General features: G+C 41.3%; 1 protein-coding gene across 1 annotated transcript in view; it reads right to left on the bottom strand.

Annotated features, from left to right (window-relative positions):
- zw10 (zw10 kinetochore protein) overlaps window positions 1-9,279 on the bottom strand; it is a 36,759-nt gene extending 27,480 nt beyond the window's left edge. Inside the window, exons 1-6 of the mRNA XM_072283904.1 lie at window positions 9,124-9,279; window positions 7,494-7,628; window positions 6,528-6,629; window positions 4,609-4,686; window positions 2,704-2,875; window positions 537-686 (exon numbers count right to left, since the gene is read on the bottom strand). Of these exons, the coding sequence (XP_072140005.1) occupies window positions 537-686; window positions 2,704-2,875; window positions 4,609-4,686; window positions 6,528-6,629; window positions 7,494-7,628; window positions 9,124-9,228 (742 nt within the window). The 5' untranslated portion in view covers window positions 9,229-9,279. The remainder of the gene's footprint in view (window positions 1-536; window positions 687-2,703; window positions 2,876-4,608; window positions 4,687-6,527; window positions 6,630-7,493; window positions 7,629-9,123) is intronic.
- Window positions 9,280-24,732: the final 15,453 nt, after the last annotated feature.

The raw sequence follows: 24,732 nt of genomic DNA, 5'->3' as shown, positions 1-24,732 counted from the left end.
GCCTTTGGATTTGAAGGTACAGAGGATTACAGAAAGCAAGATGGAATTTTTAATAATTCTCAATAACCTTCTTGAATTCAGGAGCTTTGAAGCCAATTCCTGACATTTGTAGGTCAACAGGAATAAAGGTTTTTTAATTCAAAAACTGGATTATTAAAAGCTGCGACTATTCACATTAAAGTGTTTTAAGATTAGACATACTGATTTCTAAAGGCTGTTTAGAGACATACAGTTGCAGATTAAATTTATCATTCAAAGAACTAGCAAAATAGCCTTTCTTTAATTATATGAAAGTTGGAAAGATAGAATTTCACTTTTAGATTTTGAAATTAATTTCATTTTCTAATTTTGCCTTGTTTTACTCATCATGCATTAACCATGATGTATGGTCATACCATCACGTCATACCAATCCACTGCACTATCTTCATATTGCTCATAAATTATTAACTGTATGGTTACATACTGCAACGTCACTAAGTCCTGGACACAAGGGAAATAAAAATCTGAAACAATTAACTGGTGTGAATTGCTTACTAAAGAATTTCAGTTTTCTGTTCAGTTCACCAAGGATAGCGAAGCCTTGAAGTGTTGACACAAGAAGTGGCTCAAAATCACTCTTCTTCTTTGACGTCATATTGCACAAGCGCAGCTCGGTCTTCAAAGTCCATCCAAACAAATCCTTGGCTGGAGGAAAACAAGAGATCAGCTCCTACTCTTACAAATCACATGTTTCACCAACACTCAACCTGAATTATTCCTACAACAGAGAATCCAAAAACTAATGGCATCAGTGTACAAACTCCCTCTATTATAATAACTGAGTACAATTCATTGGGACCTTAAAAGCACTATGATGTATATGTGATATTGCGACCAAGGAGCTTTCAAACAAAGAAAATCAATCTTTAAAGAATTAAGTTATCCAAATTCTGATAAACCTAATACCAACACATAAACCAGCTGGGGATGACGAGGGAGATAAATATAGAACTATAATCTGCTCTATATCATATTTTCATAACACATTTAGAGAATATCTATCAGAAAACTAATTATTAGTTGTGATATCAGCATAAAACATATACCAGAGTATCTCTAGTGCTCATACACGTAAGGGAATGAGACCAGTGATATCATTCAAATGATCTAGGACTTGAATATTCAGAGTAAAATCATTCAACAAATGACCATGAATCATACATTCTGCCATTCCTACAGAAGCAGATACAATACTTCACAATGACATTATTGGAGTAAACTTATCGTATTGTATCACAGCTTATTCGCAGCAATGGGCTGTTATGCCTCCTCTTGAAAGTGAAATCACTATTCAAATGGAATAAAAGGAAAGTTCACTAAATGAAAAGAAATTTTAACACAAAGATTTATGTAACTAATTCTGAAGTATATCCAACATTTCTAGATATTCACAACTCTGAGCTTAGCTTCATTATTTCTCCAGAAGAAAAATCTATTCAGAGAACAAAGAACAGTACAGGTCCTACAGCCCACGATATGATGACAACCTTTTAACCTACTCTAAGATCAATCTAATCCTTCCCCTTCATATAGCCCTCCACTTTTCTATCATCCATTTGCCTATCTAGGAGTCTCTTAAATGTTCCTAATGTATTTGCCTCTAACACCATCTTTGGCAATACACTCCATACACCCACCACTCTGTATACAAAACCTATTTGGCACCCCCTTAGCCCGAGCTCACTCAACCTTTCCTCTAATCCAGGTGGCATCCTGTTAAAACACCTCTGCACTCTCTAAAGCTTCCACATCTTTCCTAGAATAAGGTGACCTGAACTTTTCTATTTTCTATTTATGATTTATAATTTAAATTTTTACTATTTACTATCGATTTGTACTCCAGGGAGCGCAAAGTGCAGAATGAAATATCGCTGTGATGATTGTATGCTCTAGTATCAATTGTTTGGCGACAATAAAGTACAGTAAAAGTGCTCCAAGTATGGTCTAATGAGTGTTAGGCCAGCAATATTACCTCGCCGCTCTTGAACTCAATCCAACTAATGAAGGCGAAATTGCTATATGCCTTCTTTAACAACCCATCAACTTGCACAGCAACTTTGAGATCCAAGATGTGGATTCCAAGATTCCTATTGCTCTGCACTGCTAAGTATCATGCCATTAACTTTGTATTCTGCCTTCAAATCAACCTTCCAAAGTACATCACTTCACACTTTTCTGAATTGAACTCCACTTGCCAGTTCTCAACCCAGCTCTGCATCCAATTAATTTCCTGCTGCAACTCATGACAACCCTCCACAATACCACTAACTCACCTCTTCACCCCCAGGCAGCGTACATCCCATCCACAACCACCTTTCGCAGGCAAGCTAACCCTGAATCCTTAGAGCCAAGCTTCCCTGGATCCCAAGCAGCCCCCCAACCCTCCAAATGAGCCCATCATAGGGAACCCCATCAAAATCACAGGACATCCACTACTCCACCCCAATAAATCTGCACTGCCATCAGGCCCACAGTGCACAACCTGCGCCCCACAACGCCATGCTAACCATTACCAGTAAGACCATCCCTCTCCAAATGCTTGCAAATCCCGATTCCAAAAGTCCCCCTCCCCCCACAGTTCACTCACCAGCAATGCAAGACTCACTGGCCTACAATTGCCAGGACTATCCCCACCCCCATTCCCAAACACTCTTCCAATCACCTTTTGCTGGTGCTGGCGAAGGGGGAAGGCTCCATACTGCCAGCTGTTTCCATTCTTCCCCTAAATGAAAGAGCAATTTCTCCTTCTGTACGGTGAGCTCCGTGCTAAGCACTTGCAACATCTTTAGCTCAATGCCCTTTCTTGATTTTAATAAGGTGAGATTGTGCTGTGCCTTGCAAAGAGAAAGAGAAACATAAGAGACATTCCAATATGAAATGTATTTCATCAAGAAATTTGTAACTCCACATTTCAACCTTGTCACAAATTTAACTGTGGCTTCAAGAGTACAAGTTAAAATTTCAGATGAAGGCATTGAAGTGAACACCATTTTGGCAGGAAGCTGCACATCAGAACACAGAACAGTACAGCACAGGAACAGGCCCTTCAACCCACAATATTCTGCTGAAACAATTAAATTAGTCATCAAACAGTTAACTATACCAATTTCTCATGCCTGCACAATGTCCATACCCTTACATTCATGTGCCTATCTAAATGTCTCTTAGAAGTCTCTAATGTTTTTGCCTGTACCACCTCTGACAGAACATTCCAGGTATTCACCACTCTGTAAAACAAAACTTGCCCCTCACATCACCTTTAAAGATACCCCATCTCACCTTAAATGCATGCCCTCTGGTATTAGACATTTCAACCCTGGGAAAAAGATACTGCCTCTCTACTCTATCTACAGCTCTCAACCTTAACCACCCCACCTAAAAAAAAATCAGATGTCCCCTCAGACTCTGCCGCTCCAGAGTAAACAAACTGAAGTTCGGCCAACCTCTCACTACAGCACATGCCCTCTAGTCTAGGCAGCGTTCTGGTAAACCTCTTATGCACCACCTCAACATCTTTCCTATAATTGGGGGGGGGGGGGGGGGGGAAAGAGGGAGGAGGAGGAGAGGAAACCATATGCAAAACTCCAAGTGTGGCCTCACCAGATTTTTTATAAAGATTCAACATGACCTCTTCACTTTTGAACCTACTGCCTCAATTAATAAAGGCAAGCACGCCATATGCTTCCTCAACCACTTTCAGGGAGCTATGAACTTGGACCCAAAGATCCCTCTGCTCATCAACACTGTTAAGGGGCTTGCTCCAAAACCCCTCATTCAATAATTAATATTTCAATCTAAAACATTACAGTGTTTTGCCAAGTACGAAAACTTGTAATATGGTCATTCAATACACATCAAGGTAACTGCTGTGCACAAAACACTTCAGTGTTTGAGTCATCTGAAATTCCATACAAAAGCAATTCTATCATCACCCCGAACCTCTAGTTTCCTCTATGACTACAAACCTACCCTCATCTCAATTTATTCTCCCATTATGGTATTTTGCTCGTTGCCAGACTTACTCTGCCAGTGGTAGGCACACCGTCGGCTGCTTGGGACCCAAGCTGGAAGAGCCTCCATAACACACTATCTTCCTTCAAAACACTTCTTAAAACATACCCATTTAATCAAAGTAACACACACAAAATTGCTGGCGGAACCCAGCAGGTCCTAAGGAAAGGTCTCAGCATGAAACATCGATTGTTTGTTCCTCTCCATAAATTCTGCCTGACCCGCTGAGTTCTTCCAGCATTGTGTGGGGTACTCTGGATCGCCAGCATCTGCAGAATCGTTTGCATTCCTATTTATATAAACATTTAGACATTAGCTCTAATATGTTTCCTTGGCTTTGGGATAGTTTTTATTTAGTTTAGTAACACTTCTATGAAGTTTGTTAGAACATTGATGCTGCTATACAAAAGAAAATGGGTGTTATTGATTTAACAGAACAAATTCAGTGGCATAGAATTAATTTATCATTTAGAACATGTTTAATTAAATCATTTAATACCCAAGAAGCAAGGAGTTTCATGGCTTCAAAATCAGATGTGATTGATGGCATACCAACCTTAGAAAGGTGAGCAGCAGATTTGGTATAATTTTTTTCTAACAAAGCTTGGTGACTTGTTTCTAGGGCTGTATCAAACTAGGAAAGATAGCAAGCAAATAAAAATATTAGGCACACTAAACAAATCTAGCAGCCCCAAGTATCTGCAAAAAGACTTCATAAGCTTCTAGCATTACTAATAATGAGGCAAAAATATAGCTTAAATAATGTAAACAACAATCACTATTGAGAACAACAGATTAGTTTATAAAAGCAACACTTGATCTATAATTTACAAAATTGCAGACACAGTTGTGAAATGAGTAAACTCAAATAGCCCCCTTCACTTATGGCTGGCATTGATACAATACCTAAATGGCCATCTTCTTTGCAATAAACATCTATCATCCAATGACTGAGATGCTAAAACAGCACTGAGTGCTCTGTAGAATAAACTTGGTTAAAAAATATATTTTTTTTTCTGAATTTAAAAATATTAAAATGTAGGACTTGCCATACAGATGAAGTTGATTAAGAAAACTTTAAATGTTAAGCTTTAGTTATAGATTTTCTTACATTAAGCTTTATCCATCAGGCGAATGTAATACTTTAAATTCAATTAAGTGCCATTTGCTCAGGCATAACTTCAGTTGGGAAGACCACTGTGTTGCATTGATGAACTGCTACAGCATAATGTAAATAAGAGCTGGTCATTGACTTCAGGAAGGAGGACAGTGCACATGCTCTTCCTTGCATCAAGAGGGCTGAGAACTTCATGTTCCTAGGAGAGAATATCACTGATAGCCTGGCATGATCCAATCATGTCCAAGCAAACTCACCAGTGCCTTACTTCTTCAAAAGGGTACAGCAATTTGGTATGTCCCCTTTGACCCTCACCAATTCTTAATCGATGCACTGGAGAATGCACCTATCTGGAAGCATCATGGCTTAGTATGGCAACTGCTCTGTCCACGATCACAAGAAATGGCAGAGACATGGACACAGCTCAGCACATCACAGAAATCAGACACCCCTCCATGCACTCTGCCTATACTTCTCATTGCCTCAATAAAGCAGCCATAATGACCAAAGACTCCATCCACCCTGGACGTTCTTTCTTCTACCCCATCCCATCACGAGAAGATGCAAAAGCCTTAAAGCATATACCACCAGGCTCAAGGGCAGCTTCGATCCTAGTATGATAAAATAAACTCTTAACCTTAAAATCTACCTCATTATGGCCCTGCACCTCATTAAGTCTGCCTTCACTTTCTCTGTAACTGTAACATTTTATTCTGCATTCTGTTACTGGCCTTGTACTACCTCAATACAATGTGGTAATGAAATGATCTGTATAGCAGGCAAGTTTTTCCACTGTACCTTAGTATACATAACAATAAAGTAATTTACACAATATGGTTAGGTAGAAAGTTAAATTATTTCGACACAGATGTGAATGAAAGAACACTGATTCTGGAAGTTAAGAGAGTATGCAAATTGAAGAGAAACTTGCAAGAACACAATTGCTGCTCTTGTTGCAAGTTTAGAAGATGCTATCAAGGAAGTAGCAGTTGCTTCAGTGCACTTCGAAGATGATGTACCAATGGTTGGGGACAGGGGGAGGGCATACGATGCTGTAGCGAGTACTCTCAAATCAAGCAGACTTCCTGTATCCTAAATGGCATCGATGAAGCAGCAGCCATCTGTGTAAACAGGGAGCATTCCATCATGCTTCTGACTTCTGTGTTGTGGAAAGAGTTGGCAGAGATATTGGGTGGAAAAACCTTTTCAGGTCAAATGAACTACAAATAGCTGTCTGATTGCATTCTAAATTAACCTCATACCACATTAAAAAAATCAGTTTAAAGGAAAACATATATGGGAATGAAAATATCCAGAATGGGGAAAGTAAGGCAACTTTAAAAGCTTTCTTCGCTTACCTCACGTAATTGTGTTAACACACTCAGTAAAACTGTACTTTGTTCCAGCTGCTGTTTCAGTTCACTGAATTCAGTAACAGCAACACGAAGATCCCTCTGCACCTGTTAAAAAAACACCCATTTCTCGATTTTTTTTTGCTGAAAAATAATAATTCATGATCACCCTGAGATTTAGTATGATGCAAGGCTAAATTATGAATAGCTTAATTATGAAGAGCCCAGATAGAATTTCTGCATGTGCAGAAAATGCAAAACCACTGAAGGTACTTCAACTTTAAACCCTTTTGTTCCGCAACACTTTTATTGCTCCCAAGTTCGAACCCAGTCAGCCCCCCCCCCCCACCCCCGGGCACACTTTCCATCCATGCCAGGTTCAGCCCGAGCTAGCCACTCGGCCTCGTAAAAAAAAAAGGGTCGAGTCGGGAACTTCATACCGTGACCCAGTTAATCCGAAAGGAGACCAATCCTGACACTACACGCCAGACAAGAACGGCTGACTGTCTGGTGTGACAAGCTATGAAATGAAATTTATAAATAACGCTCATCGTGAAAATTTCATTAAAAATCCTGGGGAAAATACATAGCACTAAAAGTTTAACAGAGCTTTGCAAACTCAAATTAAGTTTTTCACATTGACAACAGCATAATTAATCTCATAAAAGATCACAAAATGGTCAAGACCCCTTGGATATTTTAAACAATTAACTATTCCAGCTATCTAACTCCAGCTTCCCATTAAAAATACAGCAATATTACAGCTCTGCATACATCCAAGTACTGTGCCATCTTCTGTAATCTCCGAGCTCAGTGTGACCTGCAGCATGACAGTGTCCAGCATAATTGTACTAAGACCTCTGTGGACACAAGCACGAGATCTAAAGTACATCCTGTTACCATTCTTTGTCTTAGTCAATGAGGCATTTGTACAATGTGACATTTACTTGTTGGATTTTACTTTTCTATTACCTGATTTTCAATTTGTGACTTCAGTACATCTATCTCCATTGAGATCTCATCCACCTGATTTACCAGGTCCTCTCCATTCTTTAAACTTGGGATGAATTCCTCATACTTCTTGTTTATGGTGTTGTATACTTCACCCTGGGGGGGGGGGGGGGGGGAAGAAAGATAACTTTCAATTGAAAGCTTCACAAATTACTTTATCCCCTTATGGGCATAACACCACCTTAAAACCAGTCGCTTTGGGCACATGGGGCTCATCAGCCATGGTTAGCAGCTCATCTAGAAGAAAAACTCCAATCCCAAAACTCCGCTGCCTTGCACTCATGTGGAAGGCATCAGGAGTAAACCCAGAGGAATAATCTGGAGCTGGAGTCCCTTAGGCAGTCCTACGTTGAGTTCAAAACTGACTGGCAACTCCTGCGATGCTGCTGGTACAAGACTGTATCGGCCTCTGATACTCCCTTGGGTTCATTGGCAGCATGGAGAGGGGCAACAGCCTGTTCTCCATATCATACTGTCCTGGCTTGCGTATCACAAGACAGCTGGGATGCAATATCCATGGTCCAACTTCAATCAACAGAGGGCTTTGTGAAGCACAACAACAATACCATAAACTCAAACAAAGTGGCTTCAAACTTATTATAAAAATTAATTTTATTCAAGATTGTTTAATGTCATTTCCAGTAGACAAACATAAAGGAGAATAAAATAATTGTTACTCCAGATCCAATCCAGCATATAAAAACACACCAAGAACACAATAATAAAACACATTAAATACAAATATAGGTATATAAGATAGCTTATATACAGATTATTTGTACAGTACATAAAGTGACTCTAGGTACAGGAGTGTTTGTACATAAGGTGATTCTGAAAGGAAATTATAAAGTAGTGGTAATGAGGGTGTAGAGAGGTGGTTTAGTGGGTGGACGTGTCGAAAAACCTCACTGCTTGGGGAAAGTTTTGAGTCTGGTGTTCCTGGCATAGCCGCTAAATAGCCTCTTCCCTGTTGGAAGTGGGACCAAAAGTCCACGAGCAGGGTGGGTGGGATCTTTCATGATTTGCCATCTTTGAAAAGTTATAGGAAACACAGTCAGTTGATGCAAGAGGAGAATAATGGAATGCAACAGTTTGAAAGTGTAGCTCACAGAAATACTCGTGCAAGTATTTCCACCCAAAAAAATTACAGTAAACATAAACAGAAATATTTTACGGCAGGCAGCATATGTCATGGAGCAAACCACAGCACTGTGTCAACAAGTAGAGCACTTTGAGCCAATGGATTCAGAAATAAAGAATTAGTATAGCATTATTACATGTACGAGGTACAAATCATTACAACTATGCATTGAAATGCTACAACGTATAATAATCGGAATGCAGAAGAAAGTGCTATAGCTATAAAGAAAGTACAGTGCAGGTAAAATACAAGGTGAAAGATCATGATTGGTTTAAGTATATTTTATAGATAATTATTATAAAATTGGCGAACAATTTCAACCCAGATCCCCACACTCCCTCCAGCAGCTCTCTATCCCACTCCGGACCTCAGACGGCGGGATACAGATTTCGGGCCTGTTCGGTTGCACCAGTCCCACGCAGACCCTTAAGCCTACCACTTTGTTCTTACCTTGACCTCTTCTACCCGGCGAGACAGCCTGTTGATCTTAGTGCCGATGTCGTCTTTCTCCAACTTCCCCGACGACGCCAGCACCTCGGCCACGAACGACAACATCTTTCATTCTCCAACGCGCAACAGCTCTACGCGCATGCTCAACCACTGACCGTTCCGCAAAGCCCGGCGGGAAAGGCAATCTTTCTCTCCAAGCCGAGCACTTTGTGAACTACAACTCCCGTGAGGCCTCGGGAATAAGCCTTTCTAATTTTTGGCGGTACATATCCCGCCACGTAACCTCTTGTATTACGTACTTCGGACTGGTGCGTGAATAAGTACCAGCAAGAATTAGCACTTTCACAAACATAATTTGATTTGAAATTTATTCAAATTCTTTAGGATATTTTTGTTATACGTAGCTCACGTTTTAAAAATAGCAAAATCTCGGTTGATGAATGAAGACCAAAGGCATTAAAAGAAAGATACTACAGAAGATTTTCCGAATAAGAGCAAGGTAGTTTCGTCAGATAAATAAAATGCAACCAGTCTAACCAGCCTCTAAATTGTAAGGAGCAACTTAGAGGCTTCAAGTCTATCTCAAGTTACTTATGGCTTGATTACTAAACCATTTTATAAGGAGCAATTGTGACTTTTCTGACCTGGTGAAATTTATGGAGCCCAATGTTCTTTTAAGAGTTAACAGCCTGGGCATATTGGCATTATCAGTTTAATTATGAGTGATTTCATCCAAGTCCTGTAGTTATTTGGTAAACCACATCCAATCTATATTAAATATAGATCTATTAAAATAGAAAATACTGTATATTAGAATTAGTTTTATATTATAATAGTTAGTGGATGTGCTTCATTAACCAATATTTTAAAACTGCCAGTGTTTTCACGAAAACCAATATTCACCACCTTTCAGGCACAAGTACACCATATTACAGGGAGAAAGATGGACTTAAAAACATTTGCACCTCTCTTTATTTAAGTTGCTCATAAGACTATGGTAATAATTCTAATTCCAAATAATTATTTTTGATGTAGTGAATTTATGAAGAACAAAAGCTCCCAAAAGTGGTTGATTACGATGGGTCCATGTGATTTTGATTTAGATCATGTTTTCTGGATTAGTTAAAATGCAAACAGAAATGGCTATTTCTCAGATTACTGCTCCATTCTACTCACGTGACAATAGAAAATAAAATTTAAATTACTCTAAAATAGTTTTATGCTCTATTCTGCATTGTTATGGACTTACTTGCACAGATACTTCTGTATCTAGCATCACTTACTGTATGTACGTACAATCAGTCTGTATGAAGCTAATGTATTTATATTTATTGCTTTTATTGTGATTTTTTTTCAGAGTAATTATCATTTCATCCTCCTTTACACTTGTGTACTGATAAATGACCACAAACAATCATAAATCTTGAATTTTCTACCTCAATTCATTTGCAATGATTTGGTCTGTATGAACGGTATATAAGACCAGCTTTTCACTGTATTTTGTTGTGTCTATAATAATTAGCAATATGAGATTGTTAGGAAACCCTAGTGGTTCAACACATGGCACATTAGATGCACATGTAAATTGGAGGTCCAGAGTGCAAAGGGGTGTGTTAGCTGGGGTCTGAACTGAGGGTTAGGTGTGTAGCCAGGTCAATGCCAGGGTTGGAAACTTTGGCTAGGTTTGCAGCCACCTTGGGGTTTGAAAACACTGAAAACTTCGACAGATGTACCGTGGAGAGCATTCTTACAGGCCACATCGCTGTCTGGTGTGGGAGGGGGGGTGCTATTGCACAGGATCAAATGAAGCTACAGAAAGTTGTAAAATTAATCAGCTCCATCAGGGGTACTAGCCTCCATAGTATCCAAGACATCTTCAAGGAGCAGTGCCTCAGAAAGCTGGCGTCCATTGTTAAGGACACCCATCACCCAGGACATGTCCTCTTATTGTTACCATCAGGAAGGAGGTGCAGAACCCTGAAAATACACACTCAGTGAGTCAAAAACAACTTCATCCCTTCTGATATATAATTTCTAAATGGACATTGAACCCATGAACACTGCCTCAATTTTTTTCTATTATTTCTGTTTTTGCGTTACTATTTTTAATTGATCTATTTACTATATGTAGATATACAGTATACACTCAATGTAATTCATTTTATTTATACATTTTTTAATATTCTATGATGTATTGCATTGTATTGCTGCCATAATACAACAAATTTCACAACATCTGCCAGTGATATTAAACCTGATTCTGATTCGGGAGTGCTGGTAAATGTTGGCTTGCTTTTTCAAGCTGAAGCTCATGAGGTACCATATCCTACTTCCTTTAAATTCACTGGGCTTTCTAAAAATAAATGTTATGGCACAGTTTAGCATATAAAAGTGAAACAAAGCTCTGTTGAGTATGAATAAAAGTAAAATCCAGAAGTGAGGAAAATCTGCTCGCTGGCACCACCAAAGTCCTGGGGGAGCCAGATCAGTTGGGTTTCACTGTAATCACTTTTATCTAGCATATTGATTATTTTTTTGATAGCCATGTTAACATGCTGTTTAACTTCGTTACTGGCAAGTCATGGGGTCGATTCCGAAAGTTGAAGCCTGCAGATCGATCGGAAGTCCAGAAGATGAAGAAGTCAGATGGCTGAAGTTCTCAGTCAACGAGTCCACTGAGGAAGTCAAAAGCCCAATGTATGCGAGTCCAATAGAAGTCTGGATGCGGCCTGTCCTGGGGACTGTGTGTGTGCGTAGGGGCTTGTCCTGCTGCTGTTGTTTTGTTGGTTGTTGTGTTACGTGTTGTTCTGCTGAACATTGTTGGCTTGCTATATTGGCAATGGAATGTGTGGTGACGCTTGTGGGCTGCCCTCAGCACATCATTAGTTTGCGTCAGTTCTCAACATAAACAGCGCATTTCACTGTTTCGATGTACAGTACATGTGATAAATAAATTAATCTGAATCTTCTTAAGTCATTGATTATAGTCAAGTCAAGTCACTTTTTATTGTCATTTCAACCATAACTGCTGGTACAGTACACAGTAAAAACGAGACAATGTTTTTCAGGGCCATGGTGCTACATGAACAATACAAGAACTACACACTGAACTACGTAAAACAACACAAAAACTACACTAGACTACAGACCTACCCAGGACTGCATAAAGTGCACAAAATAGTGCAGGTATTACAATAAATAATGAGACAATAGGCACAGTAGAGAGCAGTAGGTTGGTGTCAGTCCAGGCTCTGGGTATTGAGGAGTCTGATGGCTTGGGAGAAGAAGCTGTTACATAGTCTGGTCGTGAGAGCCCGAATACTTTGGTGCCTTTTGCCAGATGGCAGGAGGGAGAAGAGTTTGTATGAGGGGTGCGTGGAGTCCTTCATAATGCTGTTTGCTTTGCGGATGCAGCGTGTGGTGTAAGTGTCTGTAATGGCGGGAAGAGAGACCTGATGATCTTCTCAGCTGACCTCACTATCTGCTGCAGGGTCTTGTGATCCGAGATGGTGCAATTTCCGAACCAGGCAGTGATGCAGCTGCTCAGGATGCTCTCAATACAACCTCTGTAGAATGTGGTGAGGATGGGGGTGGGAGATGGACTTTTCTCAGCCTTCGCAGAAAATAGAGATGCTGCTGGACTTTCTTTGCTAAGGAGCTGGTATTGAGGGACCAGGTGAGATTCTCTGCCAGGTGAACACCAAGAAATTTGGTGCTCTTAATGATCTCTACGGAGGAGTCGTCGATGTTCAGCGGAGAGTGGTTGTTCTGTGTCCTCCTGAAGTCAACAACCATCTCTTTTGTTTTGTTCACATTCAGAGACAGATTGTTGGCTCTGCACCAGTCCGTTGCTGCTGCACCTCCTCTCTGTATGCTGACTCATTGTTGTTGCTGATGAGACCCACCACAGATGTGTCATCGGCGAACTTGATGATGTGGTTCGAGCTGTGTGTTGCAGCACAGTCGTGGGTCAGCAGAGTGAACAGCAGTGGACCGAGCACACAGCCCTGAGGGGGGGGCCCGTGCTCAGTGTGATGGTGTTGGAGGTGCTGCTCCCGATCCGGACTGACTGAGGTCTCCCAGTCAGGAAGTCTAGGATCCAGTTGCAGAGGGAGGTGTTCAGGCCCAGTAGGCTCAGCTTTCAAATCAGTTTCTGAGGGATGATTGTGTTGAATGCTGAACTGAAGTCTATGAACAGCATTCGAAAATACATGTCTTTTTTGTCCATGTGGGTTAGGGCCAGGTGGAGGGTGATGGCAATGGCGTCATCTGTTGAATGGTTGGGACGGTACGTGAACTGCAGAGGGTCCAGTGAGTGGGGCAGCAGGGTCTTGATGTGCCTCATGATGAGCTCTCAAAACACTTCATGATGATGGATGTGAGTGCGACGGGACGGTAGTCGTTGAGGCAGGACACTGAAGACTTCTTCAGCACAGGGACGATGGTTCCCATGCCGAAGAAAAACCATAAAAATAGTTTGAAGTTTCCATTAATTATTTTGTTGTGAATACAGCAGGTCAAAAAATTGACCTTACATACTAAAGTTACGCACAGGTAGTAATGTTATGCAATCTTGACTTTGTGCAATGGTTTAGAGAGAGAAATTAGCGTTATCTGGTCCATGTACATCAAAATATACAATAAAGTGCATCTTTTGTGTCAAATCAAATCAAAAAGGATTATGCTGGGAGCAACCCACTAGTGTCACCACTTTTCTGGCACCAACATAGCATACCCACAATTTACTAACCCTAACCGTACATCTTTAGAATGTGGGAGCAAACAGGAGCACCTGGACGAAACCCATACAGTCACAGGGAGAATGTACAAACTTCCGACAGACAGCGGTGGGAATCGAACATTGATTGGTAATTGCTGGCACTATAAAGCGATGGTGCTAATGCTGAGCTACCATGCCACCCCAAAATAGTTTAGATCAAGTGACAGGGCACTGGTAACCTATTTATAGCTCCCCCAATTTTTATTTTCACAATAGGTGCAGAAAATAGGTTGTAAGGAATAGACCAAAATAGGGAGGTTCTACACTCAGAAACACTAAACAAACTGCAAGATGTGTCTTTAGTAAAAGAGAAGGCTGTGGGAAAACTTTATTGAAGTGAGTGGTACAGTAGCTTAGCGGTTAGTGTAAGCTTTTACAGCGCCAGAATCAGGGTTTAATTCCTGCCACTGACTGTAAGGAGTTTATAAGTTCTCTCCATGACAGTGTGGGTTTCCTCCCACATGCATTGCAAAGATGTATGGGTAGTAAGTTGCGAGCACAAACAAAGAGAAAATCTGCAGATGCTGGAAATCAAAGTAATACACTCAAAATGCTGGAGGAACTCAGCAGGCCAGGCAGCATGTATGGAAGGGAATAAACAGTTGACGTTTCGGGCTGAGACCCTTCATCAGGACAGTCCTGATGAAGTCCAATGGAAGCATGGCGACATTTGCGGGCTGCCCCAGCACAATCCTTGGGCTATGTTGGTCACTAACGCAAACGATGCATTTAACTGTTTTGAAGTACGTGGGACAAATAAAGCTAATCTTTAAAAATCTTTATCTTTAACAGGGCAGACATCAATATGTTTCAGTGTGACATAAATCCAGAAGTACATAATGGCAGTCGCTATGAAACCTAATTCTAAGGACTATTAAGAAGAGTAAGAATGAGAAATTTGCCACTCCATAGGGTAGTTGCATTGAATTGTTGCATCTTAATGGAAGCTAGAGAGAGAATTAAAAAGAAGGATTTGCTGATAAGATGACTAGAAACAAGGTGAAAGGAACTCTGTCTGGAAAATAATACAGTCACTGACCAGCAATCCCCACCTGAGCTGTAAAATTTCTAAGGGCAGCCAAATTTGAGTTTCTCCTGAATGACGGAGTTAGAGGCTTTAGTGATGAAGGCAACATGGGTGGTTGGTGTTGCTCCTTGCATTTTTTTTTAGATCTTTTATATGATTAAGATGATGTCCACTGTATTTCTAGATGGACGAATCCTCACAGCTACTTGGAGATCGGCTTCTTGTCCACACGGAGGAGGTGGATAAGGAAGACTGGGTCAGCATTCAAAGGTGTCTCCCATTTTGAAGAATGTCATGATCATTCCTGGGCCAACATATTGATACAATTATGAAGAAGACATTGCTGTGGTCATACTTCATTAGGTGTTAGAGGAGATTTGGTATAAATAGGAGCAAGGATTTGGCAGATGTCAGTCTAATAGTCAATAATATGAGCAATTGTTGTGGTTCCTTAGTTGAACACGTTATGATCCAAAATCTTCCAGAAGTGTGCTTGTGCCTCTGAGGAATCAGTGTTTGTGTGTCAACAGAAGGGCCCCATTATAGTCAGCCTTCCCTACAACTTCCTTGCCAATCACATTTTGCCAGAGAATCATGGTTCTTCCAGGAGAACCAGAAGAATTAGCTTATCTCCTTGGTTACAGAAGGTGATTCTCTCACATGTTATGGTCAATGAGTCTATGATGGCGTGGACTTGGCTTCAACGTCAATAAATGCAATAGTCACCTGCATTCTGCACATTGACTACAAAGGTTCCCATGACCTTGGTTCTGACTTCTGTAGTCACCATGGTTAGAGCAGTTTCCCACTAGGTCTATAGATTAGCTCTGCACCCATATGAAGTTTGTTGGAAGTGGTATATAAGATCGTGACGAGAGATTGAGAAGAATGTTGAGGAAGTGGTGTAGCATTGTTTGATATCAGTCTTCGGTGAGGTTGGCTCTGTTGTAATCAATGGTTCGAGGAGTATAAGGAAAGAGTTAAATGTGATTCCTTCCTGGTACATGCCAAAGTAAAATGGAAGTTTGAAGGCAAAATGGTGTCAGCTTGGAATATGGTAATGGCCTGTTTTACCCCCTTTATTGACCAATGATTTATCTTTATTTTGTACACACATCATTAAGATGAGATACTGGTGAAGAATGTGTCCCTCCTTACAGACCTGTTGTCTCTATTTCTCTATGTTATGTGTCTAGTTTGAAGGTTGTAAGAATTAAGAGGGTACAGCTGGTAGCAATGGGACAGAAAAATACTGGAATAAGAATTATGTTATGTTCCCTCCGACACTGCAGAGATTATCTTATTAAGTAGATGTTATGTTGCTTTCTATACTACTACTACTTCAGTAATCATTTGTTTTTCTTTCTGTATTGCATTCATACTAGTTCTAAAAAGGTGATTTTTTTGTGGCCTTCAATGTGTGTGCAGTGCCTCTCTTTGTGATTGCATACGTGAATGCACTAAGCTGAAGGAGAAAAGAACATGGAATGAATTTTAAAATGGCTTCCGTTACATGGAGTCAGTAACTTTGATATGGTTGCGGCCAGATTTGCGGTTCCAGCATCTGCAGTCTCCACTTCTTTCTGAGCTCTTTCCTAGGAAGAAGTTACCAGGTGGAGAAAGGAAACTATTTCAAGTTTATGCTGAAAGCCAACTGGAAAATTGTATCATCCCCTTGACTCTTGGAAATCTAGTGATCACTCAAAGTGGAGAAATAGTGTTAAGAGCCTTGTCCATGGCAGGAGTTCACCAGCTCACATGCCCACCCATCTGCTTGTCCCATCAATCCCATTCTATCTGTCAAACATAGAACATTATGGCACAGTACAGGGCCTTTGCCACTTGATGTTGTGCCAACCTTTTAACCTACTCTGAGATCAATTTATCCCTGTAACATTACCTAGCAGCTCTTAAATTTGATCCCTTGACTAATGAAGGCCAACACACCATACGTCTTCTTAACCACCCAATTCAGGGAGAGCTATGGACATAGATCACAAGATCCTAAACCTTAAGTACGCTTCTTCCTTTCTCTTGCCTAGATGTTCCACATCTCTTGTTAACCATGGTTCCTTCACCCTACTATCCTTTCCCTGCCTCAACGGGACAAACCTATCTAGAACCCCATGTAAGTGCTCCCAAAGTAACCTCCAGATTTCTGTTGTGCATTTCTCTAAGTACATCTATTCCCAATTTACGCTTCCAAGTTCCTGTCTAATAGCATCATTATTCCCCTCTCCCAATTAAATACTTTCCCATACCATCCAGTCCTGACCCTGTTCAAGTCCTTGTAAAGGTCAGGGAGTTGTGGTCACTGTCTCCAAGGTGCTCACCCACTGAGAGATCTATCATCTGACTAGGTTCATTGCCTAGTACCAGATCCTCTAGCCAGTCCTGATGAAGGGTCTTGGCCCAAAACAACTGTATACCTTTCCATAGATGCTGAGTTGCTGAGACCTGCTGAGTTTTTCCAGCATTTTGTATAGGTCGCTCTGGATTTTCAGCATCAGTAGAATCTCTTGTGTTTAGGTCTTTCTACGAATTGTGTTAGGAATCCTTCCTGGACATTCTTCTGGAAGAGTCCATGCTTCTGACATTGTCCTCATCAGTCATCTCAGAACCCACAAAAGCCGAGAGAGAGAGCAAGTAGATCAAGTCATCCTCGATTGCAAAGGTCTGCTGGAGAAGAAGTTTGTAGGGAAAAGCAAAATCTTAACCTATACTAAAAGCTGGCAAGAGGTGGCATCATTAGCTTACTGTTGCTTCTGCACAGATAAGTGTTGGGCTGATCTACAGGAAACAGACATGTGCCTCTATACTTTAATAAATTGTGTGTTCAGTGAAAATACAAACATTTTTGAAAGGCATAAAAATATCTGAATTTTCATATTTGTTTTAAGGGTAAAGGTTAAACTCATCAAATTGATATTACATACACGTTTCCATGATGTATTAAGCATTGGTTTTAATGATTGTTATTTTGTTTTACTGATTTATGTAACTTATATTCATACAGTAAGAAGGAAGGGAGGCAGAGGAAAGGAAATTTTAGGTCAGTTAGCCTGACCTCAGTAGTTGGGAAGATGTTGGTGATGGAATGAAGGGATAGGTAAATAGAGGGAAAAACAGAGGGCAATGATTAACTTATAATCAATCACCTTGTAAGCGCCTTAGCTTACTGCTTTGGACAAGTTTGGACAAGTCAGAAAGAAGCTTCACTCTGCAATGGGTGACGTACTGGCCGTTATTGTCTAAAGATAGGCATAGGGTTAAATAAGGAACTAACTGATCCTGCAGAAGCATCTCAAGGAATGGCTAAACATGGGAGGGATGAGGTAACGGCTAGAATGTTCTTGAGAAAAGGGGAAGGTGTCCGAATGGGGAACTGATGGGCTAGCTTTGGCTTAAAATAATTATAACTAACTGACCAATGATTATCTTACATCTAATTGTATCTTAGCATGTGATTGAAATGATTCTAATACTGTCTAAACTTGTAATTGTAAGATTTCCTGTTACCTGATCAATGTTATAAATTGTGGAGAATTGTGTAATTTGAGGGCAGTGTCTGGACTGGCTCTTTTGGGAGATCGGTCTGTAACTTCCCCCATAGCATGCTATGAGTAAAGAATAAAGGTTTGAAAAAGAATTACATGTGTTAGTGTTCTTGTGGTACTTTGTCTATGCATTGGTCGGTCCAGTACGACATTGGGGTCGATTATTAAGGATGAAGTTTCGGGTACTTGGAGGTGCATGATAAAGTAGGCCGAAGTCTGCATGGTTTCCTTAAGGGGAAATCTCGCCAGACAAAGCTGTTGGAATTCTTTGAAGAAAGAACAGGCAGGACAGACGAAGGATTGTCAGTGGATGTTGTTTACTTGGATTTTCAGAAGGCATTTGACAAGGTGCCACGTACGAGGCTGCTTTACAAGGTAAGAGCCCATGGAATTACAAGAAAGGTACTAACAATGACAGAAGATTTGCTGACCAGCAGGAGAAAAAGAGTGGAAATAAAGGGGGCCTATTCTGGTTGACTGCAGGTGACAAGTGGTGTTCCAGGAGTTGGAGATGGGATCAATTACTTTTATGTTATATGTCATTGATTTGGATGAAGGAATTGATGGCTTTGTAGCCAAATTTGCAAACAATGCAAAGGTAGGTGAACGGGCAGGTAGTGTTGAGGTAGCAGGGAATCTGCAGAAGGACTTGGACAGATTGGGAGAATGGGCAAAGAAGTGGCAGACGGAATATAGCGCGGGGAAGTGTATGGTCATGCACTTTGGTAGAAGGAAGAAAGACGTAGACTATTTTCTAAATAGGGAGAAATTTCAAAAATCAGAGGTGCAAAGGGACTTGGGAGCCTTTGTGCATGTTTCTCTAAATGTTAACTTTCAGGTTGAGTCGGTGACAAGGAAGGCAAATACAATGTTAGCATTCATCTTAGAGGGCTAGAAATCAAAAGCAAGGATGTAACGTTAATAACTTATAAGGCATTGGTCAGAATGCACTTGAAGTATTCTGAGCAGTTTTGGGCCCCCTATTGAAGAAAAGATGTGCTGACATTGGAGAGGGTTCAGAGGAAGTTCACAAGAATGATTCCAGGAATGAAGTTGTTATGTTTGTTCTGAATAAAGGCAAACTTAACATGGGTAAAGACTAACACATCTTTATTCAGGACACTCCAGTGGACATGAGTGTATGTGACATGCTCACCAATGTCATTTCTGGTTCCGGGTGAACCACCCATATTACACACTAGGAACTGAAGTTCTTTATTATGTATGTACATAATAACACAGAAGGAGTTAATATATATGAGTAGTGTTTGTTGGCTCTGGGCCTTTGCTCACTGGAGTTTAGAAGGATGAGGGGTGATCTCATTGAAAACTCTCTATTGAGTGTTGAAAGGCCTAGATAGAGTGGGTGTGGAGAGGATGTTTCCTGTAGAGGGGGGAGTCCAACGCATCAGGATCCAATTACGTCAACGGCCAGCGTTCCGAGAATGTCCTGGAGGCAGCCCACAAGTGTTGCCACACTTCCAGCGCCAACATAGCATGCCCAAGACTGACTAACTCTCACCACCTTGTACATCTTTGCGATGTGGGAAGAAACCAGAACACCCAGAGGAAACCCATGCAGTCATGGGGGAACTTACAAACTCCTTACAGACAGTGGCAAGAATTGAACCCCAATCTTCTGGTTGCTGGTGCTGTAAAGCGTTATGTTAACCTCTACACTACTGTAATGACCGATGTTGTCATCTCTACTAACAATACATCAGAGTTGTTCAGCTTTTGATAACATTTTTGTGGGTTTTTCTTGATAACATTTTGATGAAATGGCTGCAGTTTCAATGTCATTAATAGAGTTGGGTAAATGTTATGGAACATTTTTTTGTAAAAATTGTGGGATCACACATACCAGTCCTCATCAAGAGGCCAGCAGTGGAAAGCTTGAGAAACTTCCTGTGCAACCACCACGGTGGGCTTCTCAGCTCTACAGGTGAGAAGACAGCTGAAACGTCTCAACCCAAGCAAGGCTGCATTACCGGATGGTGTCAGTACCAGGGTGCTCAAAGCCTGTGCCCCTCAGCTATGTGGAGTACTTCACCATGTATTCAACCTGAGCCTGAGGCTCCGGAGGGTTCCTGTACTGTGGAAGACGTCCTGCCTCGTCCCTGTGCCGAAGACGCCGCGCCCCAGCGGCCCCAATGACTACAGACCGGTGGCATTGACCTCCCACATCATGAAGACCCTGGAGAGACTTGTTCTGGAGCTGCTCCGGCCTATGGTCAGGCCACACTTAGATCCCCTCCAGTTTGCCTACCAGCCCCGACTAGGAGTTGAGGATGCCATCGTCTTCCTGCTGAACCGTGTCTACGCCCACCTGGACAAGCCAGCGAGCACTGTGAGGGTCATGTTTTTTGACTTCTCCAGTGCATTCAACACCATCCGCCCTGCTCTGCTGGGGGAGAAGCTGACAGCAATGCAGGTGGATGCTTCCCTGGTATCATGGATTCTTGATTACCTGACTGGCAGACCACAGTACGTGTGCTTGCAACACTGTGTGTCCGACAGAGTGATCAGCAGCACTGGGGCTCCACAGGGGACTATCTTGTCTCTCTTTCTCTTCACCATTTACACCTCGGACTTCAGCTACTGCACAGAGTCTTGTCACCTTCAGAAGTTTTCTGATGACTCTGCCATAATTGGATGCATCAGCAAGGGAGATGAGGCTGAGTACAGGGCTACGGTAGGAAACTTTGTCACATGGTGTGAACAGAATTATCTGCAGCTTAATGTGAAAAAGACTAAGGAGCTGGTGGTAGACCTGAGGAGAGCTAAGGTACCGGTGACCCCTGTTTCCATCCAGGGGGTCAATGTGGACATGGTGGAGGATTACAAATACCTGGGGATACGAATTGACAATAAACTGGACTGGTCAAAGAACACTGAGGCTGTCTACAAGAAGGGTCAGAGCCATCTCTATTTCCTGAGGAGACTGAGGTCCTTTAACATTTGCCGGACGATGCTGAGGATGTTCTACGAGTCTGTGGTGGCCAGTGTGATCATGCTTGCTGTTGTGTGCTGGGGCAGCAGGCTGAGGGTGGCAGACACCAACAGAATCAACAAACTCATTTGTAAGGCCAGTGATATTGTGGGGATGGAACTGGACTCTCTCACGGTGGTGTCTGAAAAGAGGATGCTGTCTAAGTTGCATGCCATCTTGGTCAATGTCTCCCATCCACTACGTAATGTACTGGGTGGGCACAGGAGTACATTCAGCCAGAGACTCATTCCTCCGAGATGCAACACAGAGCGTCATAGGAAGTCATTCCTGCCTGCGGCCATCAAACTTTACAACTCCTCCCTGGACTTATTTTCATAATTTACTGGCATAATTTACATATTACTATTTAACTATTAATGGTTCTATTACTATTTATTATTTATGGAGCAACTGTAATGAAAACCAGTTTCCCCTGGGATTAATAAAGTATGACTATGACTATGTGTCAACATCTCTGAAGTTCTATACTGGGCCCAACATATTGATGCAATTATAAAGAAAGCATGACAGTGGCTATATTTCATTAGGAGTTTGAGGAGAATTGGTATGTTACCAAAGACGCAAATTTCTACAGATGTCTCATGGTTCCTTAAGGTTGTTATAGCCAGGGGTGGTAATGGGACAATCTCCCACTACCTATTGTATATATGCTGTCAATGGTGTGCACTTCATATGGCCTCTGACAACCAAGTCCAGCTCCTGGCCTTCACGTGTGGCTTAGCTATTAAGCCTGATGGAATCGTTTCTACTGACAGGAGAAGAGGCAAAGGTGAGTTACTGGTATCTTAAAACCAGACACTTCAGGCAGGTCACGGGATCCATGGGATCTTCAGCCGTGGTTGGCAGCTCATCTAGGAGAAGGAAACTTTGATCTCAAATCTCTGCTGCCTTGTGGCTATACCCACTCATGGGGAAGGCTTCAGTAGTAAACCCAGAAAAATCCAGAGCTGGAGTCTCTAAGGCAGTCGTACACTGAATGCAATGTTGACTGGCAAGGACACTCAACATTTTAGGAACTGTTTCTTACCCTCCACCATCAGATTTCTGAATGGTCAATGAACCCTTGAATAGTACCTCAATATTTTTGCTCTCTTTATGTGATTTTTTTGAACATTTCTTATTGTAACTTGTAGTAATTTTTTGATGTACTGTATTGCACTGTACTGCTGCCACAAAACAACAAATTTCACAACATGTGTCAATGAAAATATACCTGATTCTGATCACTTGCTGTTAACTACTTGGGAGATGTGCATGCTTCCACTTCAAGCAGCACCTCAGTGAGACATGCCTGGATTTGATCATAATTCTCTTCCTGACAGATCAGTGTGGGCTCAGTAACTAATCCCGATTAGCCGTTTCTGAAAATAGTTGAGCTGTTCAATGATTCTGCGTTTTGTTTGCAGCCTCATCTTGTCCCTAAACAATGGAGTCAACTGGAAAGGTTTCATAAATGACTTTTTACTGGTAAAGTCCATATCAATACGACTGTCTGTATGGAAATATAAAAAGGTTGTGAGGGGCATAGATATTTTTCCTCCGGGTAGGAGAGTTTAAAATTAGAGGGCATAAGGTAAGAGGGTAGAAATTTAAAAGGACTCTTTACACAGTAGATGGTGGATATATGGAAGGAGCTGCCAGAGGAAAAGGTAGAGACACTTGGAAGACATCTATTTATTTATTTATTTATTTATTTATTGAGATACAGCGCGGAATAGGCCCTTCTGGCCCTTCAATCCGCACCAATCAACAACTCCCCAATTTAATCCTAGACTAATCATGGGACAATTTACAAAGACCAATTAACCTACCAACCAGTACGTCTTTGGAATGTGGGAGGAAACCTGAGCACCTGGAGGAAACCCACGCGGTCATGGGGAGAACTTACAAACTCCTCACTGGCAAAGACAGGAATTGAACCTGGGTGACCTGCACTATAAAGCCTAGTGTACCGTGCCATGGACAGGAAAGGTTTAGAAATAGGTAAACAAATGCAGGCAAAGAGGACTAGCTCAGACATTAATCAGAACTTCAGGTGGTACTCATGTGGTAATGATGAAGGGTCTCAGCTCAAAACTTTGACTGTTTATTCCTCTTCATAGATGCTGCCTGACCTGCTGATTTCCTCCAGCATTTTATATGTGTTACCCTGAGGTGCCCTTACCTCCCATCATCTGGAAACTTTATACAGTAATGGTGCAGACCATTCTTAAAGGTCAGCCTCAGTCTATTGCACTGACAGGACACAACCATCCACTGGCGTGGCAACAACCACTGAGTGAGCACTCTGAAGAAGTACCAGGACACCCAATGGAAGTAGATGACAGACACTAAATGGGTGAGTAGTGAACATCTGTAAAATTTGTTATTGCTTGGAGTTTTAAAAAGTATTTGATATGTGGCTTTGCTTGGTCATGCTTACGTGATTAGTGTGAAATGGCCAGCAACAAAGAAACGGTAAGATAAGAATGGTGTTGCAATAAGGTTTTGGGTTCCTCTTTATTCTCAATTGCAAATGGGATATAGGCATTGCTTGGAGGTTCGCAAGGAATGATGATCCCACAAAGTTATTGGAAGTAGTAAGGAGTTGCATTCTTAAACTATTGCAAATCTTATGTGGGAGGAAAAGAAAGACATACTGTAGACCTTTTAGGTAGACAGCACAAAAATTGAACCTCAATAACCACATAGGAATTGCAATAATAATAATAATAATAATAATAGCAACTATTATTACAATTTCTATATGATTATTTGTGTATGACTTGTAGACCAATTTGCAAGTTTTGGAATACCTGAGAGACTGCTGCCTTGGTAGTCAAGGCTTTTCCTTGTGTTTCTGAAGAAACCTGATCAAGTTGATAATATCCATTTTGTTGGTGGTACACTGGATGGAAAGCAGAGAATGCTCAGGTAGTTGGTGGGAGCTGGCAAACATAGGCCATACGACATAGGAGCAGAATTAGACCAGTCAGCCCATTGAGTCCATAGCAATAAGTATGTTCACACATACACTCATTGGGACTACTAAAGCTATCCTTCTGCACGTTACCATGTGAAGTTCTACTTCACAGAGTTTGGAAAATCACACCCACAGAAAAGATATCTAGAGCTACTTAGGTTGAGGCAAATAGAGAACATTCAATTGTCTTGAAAACGGACACATGGAGACCCTGCAGTGATGGTAGATTGCAGCTGATGACTTTTTCTGCTGACCTGACTGTTCACTGTA

The sequence above is a fragment of the Mobula birostris genome, chromosome 20, assembly GCF_030028105.1.
Source record: "Mobula birostris isolate sMobBir1 chromosome 20, sMobBir1.hap1, whole genome shotgun sequence".
NCBI lineage: Eukaryota > Metazoa > Chordata > Chondrichthyes > Myliobatiformes > Myliobatidae > Mobula > Mobula birostris.
Note: the sequence above shows the minus strand (reverse complement) of the source record. Positions and strands in the feature narration are given on the sequence as shown.